Source organism: Oncorhynchus clarkii, chromosome 29, assembly GCF_045791955.1.
Source record: "Oncorhynchus clarkii lewisi isolate Uvic-CL-2024 chromosome 29, UVic_Ocla_1.0, whole genome shotgun sequence".
Classification (NCBI taxonomy): domain Eukaryota; kingdom Metazoa; phylum Chordata; class Actinopteri; order Salmoniformes; family Salmonidae; genus Oncorhynchus; species Oncorhynchus clarkii.
The window spans coordinates 23,723,174-23,735,385 of NC_092175.1; the positions used below are offsets into that span (position 1 = coordinate 23,723,174).

General features: G+C 43.2%; 1 protein-coding gene across 1 annotated transcript in view; it reads right to left on the bottom strand.

Annotated features, from left to right (window-relative positions):
* Window positions 1–12,212, bottom strand: part of LOC139388127 (arrestin domain containing 1b) — a 60,608-nt gene that overhangs the window by 8,647 nt on the left and 39,749 nt on the right. The window contains exon 3 of the mRNA XM_071134702.1: window positions 1,607–1,657. Coding sequence (XP_070990803.1) covers window positions 1,607–1,657 — 51 coding nt within the window. The remainder of the gene's footprint in view (window positions 1–1,606; window positions 1,658–12,212) is intronic.

The window sequence follows — 12,212 nt, forward strand, 5'->3', positions numbered from 1 at the left end:
CCTCCTCCTCTTGCAGCCCTTTCCTGCAGACAAATGACCAAATCATCTTCTAGTGGCTTCACGGGTGGAATGTTATTAATATAAAAAACCTGCCAAAACTCTGGTGTTTCTATGTCAAACTGTTTTGTTATATTTCAGTCTTCTGTGGTGTATATAAAGTGTAATATTGGGATGCAAACAAAAAATGTAATACATTTCAACTCTATATCTGACATGGTACTGGTGTCTTCTTTTTTTAAGCCCATAACCATAAGTGTTAGGTGTATACTTTTTTTTCCAAAGTAGACTTGTTTAAGACTACCCTGATTTAGCCCACTGCAGTAAAAGGTTAAATGATCAAGTCAGCAGCGGGTGCCTCACAGGGGAATTGCCTGCTGTCAAAAAGGATTAGTGAGGAGCAGCAGTCTGGGTGCAGAAGGCTTGGCAGAACAGACACAGACAGGCTCCTGGCCAGAGGGAACCCAGCACCAGGCCAGCCAGTCACGTCTCCCTAAGGAAAGAGTGGCTGTCTGGCCTCTTCTACCACTTGCTCCTCTTCTCCAGCCTCCTCCACAGAACCAAGGGCTCCTTTTTTCAAGTCTTTACTTTAAGTGTTTATGTACATTCAACAATCTTCACAGCACGAACACCAGTTTTAATGTAGCATCCCATTTGGAGGCGCTATAAAATGTGGATTTTAAAGCCTCCCCTGTCACCCCTTGACCTGACAACCAGCAAGGGGCACTGCCACTGGGTCACGCAGCTCAATTAAGTGCCTGGATGATTCAATCATCAGCTCTATAATTATCATGTATTCTGTTGCTGTTCTGTTGACGACGGGGGAAGGAGGGACGTGGAGAGCAGCAGGGTGATTGCAGGGGGCCCACAAGGAGCAATTAAATAGTGACAGCACTACGGGACTAAAGGACTATATATAGACAGAGTGTAGCCTAATAGACAGACAACCACTGCACTGTGCCCTCACACCTGTATGTACTCGAGTTCACAGTCCAGTCAAAAGCATTCCGGAGAAAACAAGGAATAGCATTCTACATGTCATGTGTTACGACACAAAGGAGTGTCTGTAGGGACATGATACGTCTCTAGGCTACTGGCACTTGTTTGCTTTGTGTTAGTCCTTGGCCAGGGGTGACTAACATGGCCTACTTTGACATATATCACCCACTCAGACAGGAGATGTTGGCTGACACAAGGGGGGCTGGCTGACTAAGGCAGTTACAATTAAAGTGCATGTAGCACAAGGGCAGAGACATTAGTTTCAATAATGTACCCTACTTTTGATATGAAAAGGCATTTCTTTATTTACCTGAACAAACTGTACTGAACGTTCTTATACCATTCATAATGCTATATTATATCCAGTCCAATTGTTTCATTGTTAGACAAAGAGCCAAGGGCCCTAAGCAATACTACAAAAGCAACACACACTGTGCCTATTCAGAAACTTCACGCTATCAGTGGTTATACCTGAAAACCAGATTCCTTCAAAAAGTCACCAACAAGAGTTCAGCTGTACTGCACTGACAAAAATAATGATATGGACCTCAGTGTGGTTGACATGGAGGAATGCAGTTCAATAGGTTTTCCAGAATTATCTCAAACTTACCTGGGATGACAAATTGGAAAGGGAAACTGTGCTCGCCAGCTGCCAGGGTACCTGTAAGAGATAGAGATAGCTTGGTCAGATAGACAGGCAAAATCACATTTAGACAGACAGACAAGTACAGACACAGACACAGAGCGCAAGGTAGACTAGTGGCCAGTCTAAGGCCTTGATTCAATCAGATCAAGCGTTAACTGGCGATATCTGACACCCGCTGGTGTTTTGGCAGTGTCGGAGGTGTAACTGCGTTAGAGCTGTCAAATCAGAGCGGCTGCTCGCGTAGTCATTGCCACAACCACTATCAGCCTAATCGAGGTGTAGATTACATCTCATAGCGCAGTGTTTGAACTTGTAAACCAGGCTGCATGGGATTTATCTTAATGCGGCACTGTGCAGTCAATGGCAATGTCTGCTTTAGGTATAATGTCAGGAGCCGCTTGTGGATTTGACAGCTCTAATGCAGTTCCGCCTCCGACATCACCAAAACAACAGCAGATCTGATAGAATCGAGCCCCACATTTTTAACAGCTCTCACAATGGTGTACAATAAGGGATTATGTTTTTTCACTCTGCTTTTCTATATCAACCCACTGTGACATTTCAGCACAAAGGTGTGCAAGTACGATGTGTGTGTGTATGAACAGCTCAGTGGGTAACCATGGAGATCCCTAGGTTAAGCGCCACACCTGCAGGGCTGAGGGTTCACCTACATTCTTAAAAAAAAAAAAAAAGTGCTATCTAGAACCAAAAAGGGTTCTTTGCCTGTCCCCATAGGATAACCCTTTGAATAACCCCATGGTACCCAAAATAGTTCTACCTGGAACCAAAACGGGTTCTACCTGGAAACAAAAAGGGTTATACTATGGGGACAGCCGCAGAAACCTTTTGGAAACCTTTTTTTAATTTAAGAGTGAAGTTTATGTGATAAACCAACAACATTGTTCAACTGCAGTTCCAGAGACATCATTTCACTTCTGATAATACAGATAACACAACTTGAGTTTTTGAAAGTTTTGTGGGAATACACTCATATTTCACTCATAATGTGGTTTTAAAAGAACATTGTGCCAATGGAGGCGATAAACCAATAGATACTGTAGGTTTCATAATATAGAAAACCTTGTAGACATTAAAGCCTCTCTGGCCATTCATTTCCTCATAAGCCGACAGTCCAATTAAAATTGTTCAAATAGCAGTGTTCGTTCACTGCATCAAGACGTCAATGTGTTTTTCGTTTGTGTCCATTTCCTAAAGGGGAAGCGCTCAGGGATTTCCACATTTTCATTTACATCACTTGTTTACTGTTAGAGGAAGCATCTCTTTGCAAGAAAAGGCAAGGGTGTCACGCTATGAAAGCAACTCTGCAGGTGCCTCATGTAGTAGCCACATTCTTCCACCTTTTCTCGCTCTCTCTTTCTCACTCAACTCTGTAGAGCTTTCTCACTCAACTCTGTAAAACTTTCTCACTCAACCTTGTAGAGAACCAGTCTCCACATGCTGCTGAGAGAAAGTACAGTACAGGGAAACTTAAACAAAGTTGATGGGGCTGTATTTCAAATGAGCTCTAGGTGAGAGACAGAGCCGTCTACTGCAGTTCAAGACAGTTTAAAACGCGTACAGCGTTTCTAGCTATGCAACAATATAGAGCAGTTGTATTATAAAGATCTTTTCAACACCAGTTTGGTACAGTTCGACATATATTATGATGACATTTTGTGATGTTTTTGTTTGTGCCGCTTTACCTTTTGTTAAAACCAGGTTTGCTGTTTATTTGAGCAATATGAGATGGAAGGAAGTTATACTGTACATTATATTGTAGTCTCGGTTAATGATTTTTGACGTTCATTAATGTTTTGGATGTGTACTAAATAGCCCTCTACTTTTTTATTTTCAAGACACAAACACCAGTGAATGGAGACAGCACCTGGTTTTGTTCTCTGCGTCCCAGCACAGCCTGTTCACCGGCCCCAAGCACTACCTCTACCCCCAGTACTGACTGGTGGTCGCCTCCCAGCCCATCTCCCGCACTGAGTTGCAGTGCAGAATTAGAAACATCTCCATGCTGGACCTGGGAAGCTCTATCCTGGGCCCACCTCCAAGACCTACTCCACTGATGCCACAGAGCAGCAGCAGTAGTTCTGTAGCAGGGGTGTGAGAAGAAGGGAGAAAACAGCTGCAGACATCACTCACAAAGGCATTGATTGAAGACATATCTCAAGATCTCCGAGCATGTCTTGTTCGCAATGTTGTGTGTCTCACATGTCTGTTCATAAGACACTGTTTTACTATTGTTCCGAAATATTTATATGGCTCATAAATATTTGTATCTACACTCTTGACACTTCATATTTCACCCTTTTGTTGTTTACATGTCTGTTCATAGCAGATACTGTTGTACTACTGTTAAGAAATACGTATATTCAGAAATATTTGTAACTATACTGACATGTTTTATTCCATAGACACTTGTTTACATGTCTGTTCTCAGCAGAGACTTTTGTACTGTGGTTTACTTTCAGAAGCAATAATAAAGGTTTATTTGTGTGCTGAAAAAGCATTACTTCATCGCGACACAAGGTGTTTGAACGCATTCTATTTGCGCTGACGAAGTACAGAAGAGCTGTGTGCCACAGATTTTACTGGCTTTTTTCTACTTCTGGTGTAGTTCAAGCTAATCTAAATTAAAACACAGTGCACACAAAGAACTGGGTCTGTGTGTACATCAAAAATCTTCATCCTTGCAGCCATGATGCCAAATGCATTCTCTGACTCTCCGACAACGAGAATGGTGGTAGTTCCAGGTAGTAATTTTTTTTTAAACTCATTTTTCAACCACTCCACAAATGTCTTGTCTGGAAAGTCGGTTAGGACATCTACTTGACATGACATCTAAATGACAGAAGTCATTTTTACAACAATTGTTTACAGACAGATTATTTCACTTATAATTCACTGTATCACAATTCCACTGGGTCAGAAGTTAACATACACTAAGTTGACTGTTTTTTATTTATTTTTTTATTTCACCTTTATTTAACCAGGTAGGCTAGTTGAGAACAAGTTCTCATTTGAAACTGCGACCTGGCCAGATAAAGCAAACCAGATAAAGCAAATCAGTGTGACACAGACAACAACACAGAGTTACACATGGAGTAAACAATAAACAAGCCAATAACACAATAAACAAGTCAATGACACAGTAGAAAAAAGAAAGTCTATTTACAGTGTGTGCAAAAGGCATGAGGAGGTAGGCAATAAATAGGCCATAGGAGCAAATAATTACAATTTAGCAGATTAACACTGGAGTGATAAATGAGCAGATGATGTGCAAGTAGAGATACTGGTGTGCAAAAGAGCAGAAAAGTAAATAAAATAAAAACAGTATGGGGATGAGGTAGGTAGATTGGGTGGGCTATTTACAGATGGACTATGTACAGCTGCAGCGATTGGTTAGTTGATTGTTAAAGTTGGTGAGGGAAATAAAAGTCTCCAACTTCAGCGATTCAGCAACAGAAAACTGGAAGGAAAGGCGGCCAAATGAGGTGTTGGCTTTGGGATGATCAGTGAGATATACCTGCTGGAACGTGTGCTATGGGCGGGTGTTGTTATCGTGACCAGTGAACTGAGATAAGGCGGAGCTTTACCTAGCATAGACTTATAGATGACCTGGAGCCAGTGGGTCTGGCGACGAATATGTAGCGAGGGCCAGCCGACTAGAGCATATAGTTCGCAGTGGTGGGTGGTATAAGGTGATTTGGTAACAAAACGGATGGCACTGTGATAGACTGCATCCAGTTTGCTTAGTAGAGTGTTGGAAGCTATTTTGTAGATGACATCGCCGAAGTTGAGGATCGGTAGGATAGTCAGTTTTACTAGGGTAAGTTTGGCGGCGTGAGTGAAGAAGGCTTTGTTGCGAGATAGAAAGCTGATTCTAGATTTAATTTTGGATTGGAGATGTTTAATATGAGTCTGGAAGGAGAGTTTACAGTCTAGCCAGACACCTAGGTATTTATAGTTTTCCACATATTCTAGGTCGGAACCGTCCAGGGTGGTGATGCTAGTCAGGCGGGCGGGTGCGGGCAGCGAACGGTTGAAAAGCATGCATTTGGTTTTACTAGCGTTTAAGAGCAGTTGGAGGCCACGGAAGGAGTGTTGTATGGCATTGAAGCTCGTTTGGAGGTTTGTTAGCACAGTGTCCAAGGAAGGGCCAGAAGTATACAGAATGGTGTCGTCTGCATAGAGGTGGATCAGGGAATAGCCTGCAGCAAGAGCGACATCATTGAAAAATACAGAGAAAAGAGTCGGTCCGAGATTTGAACCCTGTGGTACCCCGATAGAAAATGCCAGAGGTCCGATTTGACACACTGAACTCTGTCTGCAAAGTAGTTAGTGAACCAGGCGAGGCATTCATTAGAAAAACCAAGGCTATTGAGTCTGCCGGTAAGAATACGGGGATTGACAGAGTTGAAAGCCTTGGCCAGGTCGATGAAGACGGCTGCACAGTACTGTCTTTTATCGATCGCGGTTATGATATCGTTTAGTACCTTGAGCGTGGCTGAGGTGCACCCGTGACCGGCTCGGAAGCCGGATTGCACAGCGGAGAAGGTAGGATTCGAAATGGTCAGTGATCTGTTGATTAACTTGGCTTTCGAAGACTTTAGATAGGCAGGGCAGGATGGATATAGGTCTGTAACAGTTTGGGTTTAGGGTGTCACCCCCTTTGAAGAGGGGGATGACCGCGGCAGCTTTCCAATCTTTAGGGATCTCGGACGATACGAAAGAGAGATTGAACAGGCTGCTAATAGGGGTTGCAACAATGGCGGTGGATAGTTTTAGAAAGAGAGGGTCCAGATTGTCTAGCCCAGCTGATTTGTATGGGTCTAGGTTTTGTAGCTCTTTCAGAACATCTGCTGTCTGGATTTGGGTGAAGGAGAAGCTGGGGAGGCTTGGGCGAGTAGCTGCGGGGGAGGCGGAGCTGTTGGCCAGGGTTGGAGTAGCCAGCCGTTGAGAAATGCTTATTGAAATGTTTGATTATCATGGATTTATCAGTGGTGACCGTGTTACCTAGCCTCAGTGCAGTGGGCAGCTGCGAGGAGGTGCTCTTGTTCTCCATGGACTTTACAGTGTCCCAAAACCTTTTGGAGTTAGAGCTACAGGATGCAAATTTCTGCATGAAAAAGCTAGCCTTTGCTTTCCTGACTGACTGCGTGTATTGGTTCCTGACTTCCTTGAACAGTTGCATATCGTGGGGACTATTCGATGTTATTGCAGTCTGCCACAGGATGTTTTTTTGTGCTGGTCAAGGACAGTCAGGTCTGGAGTGAACCAAGGGCTATATCTGTTCTTGGTTCTGCATTTTTTGAATGGGGCATGGTTATCTAAGATGGTGAGGAAATTACTTTTAAAGAATGACCAGGCATCCTCGACTGACGGGATGAGGTCAATATCCTTCCAGGATACCCGGGCCAGGTCGATTAGAAAGGCCTGCTCGCAGAAGTGTTTTAGGGCGCGTTTGACTATGATGAGGGGTGGTCATTTGACCGTGGGCCCATAGCGGACACAGGCAATGGGGCAGTGATCGCTGAGATCCTGATTGAAAACAGTGGAGGTGTATTTGGAGGGCAAGTTGGTCAGGATAATGTCTATGAGGGTGCCCATGTTTACAGATTTAGGGTTGTACCTGTTGGGTTCCTAGATGATTTGTGTGAGATTGAGGGCATCTAGCTTAGATTGTAGGACTGCCGGGGTGTTAAGAATATCCCAGTTTAGGTCACCTAACAGAACGAACTCTGAAGCTAGATGGGGGGCGATCAATTCACAAATGGTGTCCAGGGCACAGCTGGGAGGGGAGGGGGGGTTGATAGCAGGCTTAAACATGAGGGACTTAATTCTGGAGAGGTTCATTTTTTAAATTAGGAGTTCAATCCGTTTGGGTATAAACCTGGAAAGTATGACAGAACTGTGCAGGCTATCTCTGCAGTAGATTGCACCTCCTCCTCCTTTGGCAGTTCTATCTTGACGGAAAATGTTGTAGCTGGGTATGGAAATCTCAGAATTGTTGGTGGCCTTCCTAAACCAGGATTCAGACACGGCAAGGACATCAGGGTTGGCAGAGTGTGCTAAAGCAGTGAGTAAAACAAACTGTGAAATCAGCCAAGACCTCAGAAACAGAATTGTAGACCTCAACAAGTCTGGTTCATCCTTGGGAGCAATTTCCAAACGCCTGAAGGTACCACATTCATCTGTACAAACAATAGTACGCAAGTATAAACACCATGGGATCACGCAGCCATCATACCGCTCAGGAAGGAGACGCATTCTGTTTCCTAGAGAGAAACGTACTTTGCTGCGAAAAGTGCAAATCAATCCCAGAACAACAGCAAAGGACCCTGTGAAGATGCTGGAGGAAACATGTACAAAAGTATCTACATGCACAGTAATACGAGTCCTGTATCGATATAACCTGAAAGGCCGCTCAGCAAGGAAGAAGCCACTATTCCAAAACCACCAGAAAAAGCCAGACTACGGTTTGAAACTGCACATGGGGACAAAGATCGTACTTTTTGGAGAAATGTCCTCTGATCTGATGAAACAAAAATAGAACTGTTTGGCCATAATGATCATCGTTATGTTTGGAGGAAAAAGGGGGAGGCTTGCAAGCCGAAGAATACCATCCCAACCGTGAAGCACGGGGGTGGCAGCATCATGTTGTGGGGGTGCTTTGCTGCAGGAGGGACTGGTGCACTTCATAAAATAGATGGCACCATGAGGGAGGAAAATTATGTGGATATATTGAAGCAACATCTCAAGACATCAGTCAAGAGATTAAAGCTTGGTCGCAAATGGGTCTTCCAAATCGACAATGACCCCAAGCATACTTCCAAAGGTGTGGCAAAATGGCTTAAGGACAACAAAGTCAAGCTATTGGAGTGGCCATCACAAAGCCCTGACCTCAATCCTATAGAACATTTGTGGGCAGAACTGAAAAAGCGTATGCGAGCAAGGAGGCCCACAAACCTGACTCAGTTACATCAGCTCTGTCAAGAAGAATGGGCCAAAATTCATCCAACTTATTGTGGGAAGCTTGTGGAAGGCTACCCGAAACATTTGACCCAAGTTAAACAATTTAACAGGCAATGCTACCAAATACTAATTGAGTGTATGAAAACTTCTGACCCACTGGGAATATGATGAAAGAAATAAAAGCTGAAATAAATCATTCTCTCTAATATTATTCTGACATTTCACATTCTTAAAATAAAGTGGTGATCCTAACTGACCTAAGACAGGGTATTTTTACTAGGATTAAATGTCAGGTATTGTGAAAAACTAAATTTAAATGTATTTGGCTAAGGTGTATGTAAATTTCCGACTTCAACTGTATCTCAACCAGAAGCCATAGATTACAGGCAACATCCGCACCGAGCTAAAGGCTAGAGCTGCCGCTTTCAAGAAGCGGGTCACAAATCCGGACGCTTACAAGTAATCCCACTATGCCCTCAGAAGGACCATCAAACAGGCAAAACGTCAATACAGGATTAAGAGAAACACAGCCTCGAGCTGCCCAGTGACGCGAGCCTGCTAGATGGGCTAAATACCTTTTATGTTCGCTTTGTGGAAAGCAACACTGAAGCATGCATGAGAGCACCAGCTGTTCCAGATGACTGTGAGCCGATGTGAGCAAGACCTGTGAGCTTTTTGTAGCCGATGTGAGCAAGACCTTTAAACAGATCAACATTCACAAGCCAGACGGATTACTAGGACGTGTACTCAGAGCATGCGCGGACCAACAGGCAAGTCTTCACGGACATTTTCAACCTCTCCCTGACCGAGTATGTAATACCTACATGTTTCAAGCAGACCACCATAGTCCCTGTGCCCAAGAAAACAAAGGTAACATGTCGGTAACCATGAAGTGCCTTGAAAGGCTGGTCATGGCTCACATCCCGGAAACCTGAGACCCACTCTAATTTCCAGATCCACAGATGACGCAATCTCAATCACACTCCCCTTTCCCACATGGACAAAAGGAACACCTGTGAGAATGCTTTTCATTGACTACAGCTCCGTGTTCAACACCATAGTGCCCACAAAGCTCATCACTAAGCTAAGGACCCTGGGATTAAACACCTCTCTCTGCAACTGGATCCTGGACTTCCTGACGGGTCGCCCCCAGGTGATGAGGGTAGGTAACAACACATCCGCCACGCTGATCCTCAACACAGGGGCCCCTCATGGTAACCAGCTAGGTTAACATCCAATTGGCGACAGATTTTATATTCAAAACTCTGCATAAAAACAATATGCACATTTTCCTACCAAAATGTGTTTTCATCAAATTGAGTTGTTGCAGATAAAAGGCAGTGCATGATGGTGCAGCACACATAAACATACATTTTGTGGTTAAATTCCCATGTACTGAATAAAAAATACCTCTTACGTATTGTGGTTCCTGTACAGGAACCAAAGTCAGCGGAAATTTCAGAGCGCCACTCGTAGTACTCGATAAAACTCAAACTTTCATTAAAACACACAAGCAAGGTACTCAATTAAAGCTACACTCGTTGTGAATCTAGCCAACATGTCAGATTTGTAAAATGCTTTTCGGCGAAAGCATGAGAAGTTATTATCTGATAGCATGCACCCCCCAAAATACCTGAACGAGACCTAAACAAAAGATTTTGCGGTAGCTGGCGCTACACAAAACGCAGAAATAAAATATAAAACATTCATTACCTTTGACGAGCTTCTTTGTTGGCACTCCTATATGTCCCATAAACATCACAATTGGGTCTTTTTCCCGATTAAATCCGTCAAAGTATGCCCAAAATGTCCATTTATGAAGGCCGTCTGATCCAAGGAAAATTCAACTTTACAAGACGCAACGTCACTTTTTAAAATTCAAGTTGCCTATAAACTTTTACAAATCACTTCAAACTACTTTTGTAAACCAACTTTAGGTATTAATAAACGTTAATAATCGATCAAATTGATCACGGGGCGATCTGTATTCGATAGCAGCAAGTCTTGAAATCATCGTCCATTTTTTTCACTTTCATAATTTCCTGGGTGCACCCCAAGACAGGAAGTGCCTATACGTCATCCCACCAAGGATAAACTTGCAACGAAATGCCAGTATTGGCGACATCGTGTGGAAGCTGTAGGCGTTGTAAACGGAACCTCATCTATTTTCTATCGCCTTAGACAATTCAAAGACTGGCGGATGAATATTTTTTTTTGTGTTTTTGGTGAACATATAGCCACAGACATGATTTAACCAGGTTTAGAAACTTCAGAGTGTTTTCTATACACACATACTTATCATATGCATATACTATATTCCTGGCATGAGTAGCAGGACGTTGAAATGTTGCGCGATTTTTAACAAAAAGTTGCGAAAAGCTGCGAGAATTTGCATCATCCGTAACAGGTTAAATGGGTTTCCATCAAATTTCCAACTCCACTGATGACTTTCTCACCAAAATGTTTTGTTTTGCTACAGAACTGTATCTGCATGCTGCTGACTAGAGCGCACCTATAGCCTACATGATGAGATTAGTACGGACAAAAACAATTTTTATTTGCCTAACACAACCTAGCGTCGATGATCATTGTTACCAGAATAAAACCCTTAAGATGTATTGTAAAGGAGCCTCAAGCACATCACCTTGCACTTTTACCACCCTGTGAAGTTCATCATAACTTATTTCATCTGTAGCCTAATAAACTGCATGCTTTCCAGACGTAGTGGGAGGATCACACAAGGTGACTCCATGTTTACTTCCATATGATGGTTAATATATCCATATTTTCGCATAAAAGCATTTCCCTCAACATTTCTCATTTAATTCATATTACCAACACAAAAAGATCCCACTTTGTCTAGCATATTTAGTTTTTTCAGATTTTTTTTATCTGACATGTACTTTACTTGCATAAAAAGGTTGGATAGAAACCTGGTTACAGAATCACTTGTTATTTGTTCCTAAAAACCCAAAGCCAGCAATAGAGGCCTTTAAGACACTTGTACAGGAAATTTGCACTGATGCACTGACTACTGGGAAAGAGATGAGATGCAAACACCTATTCACAGCTTGGCTAAAGATGACTGACAGCTTACCGCAGTCACACACACACACACCACCCTACCATCTGCATGATATATCTGAGGGTCACATGAACAGAAGTAGGAGAGTATGGGAGGGTACGCTGCCTCATCCCCGTAACCCCCCTACATGTGTGGCTGGCATACCTCATGGCATACCACATTGACAGTCCGTGTCCCCTTGTGTGGTTGGCCACTGCTGTACCCTTCCCTGTCTCAGTGTCCCTACTGTGCCTGTGTCACATAACCTAGAGGCAGAGGAGCCCATTGTTGGGAGGAAAAATGGGATAGGAAAAAAACATTGAGATAAAAAGGAGGAGGATGTGAAATTAATTATTTATGACTCTTCAGTTTTGGTGTGTGTGTGTGTGTGTGTGTGTGTGTGTGTGTGTGTGTGTGTGTGTGTGTGTGTGTGTGTGTGTGTGTGTGTGTGTGTGTGTGTGTGTGTGTGTGTGTGTGTGTGTGTGTCAGAGGTGTTGGGATAGTTAAAAGTGGTAAATTACA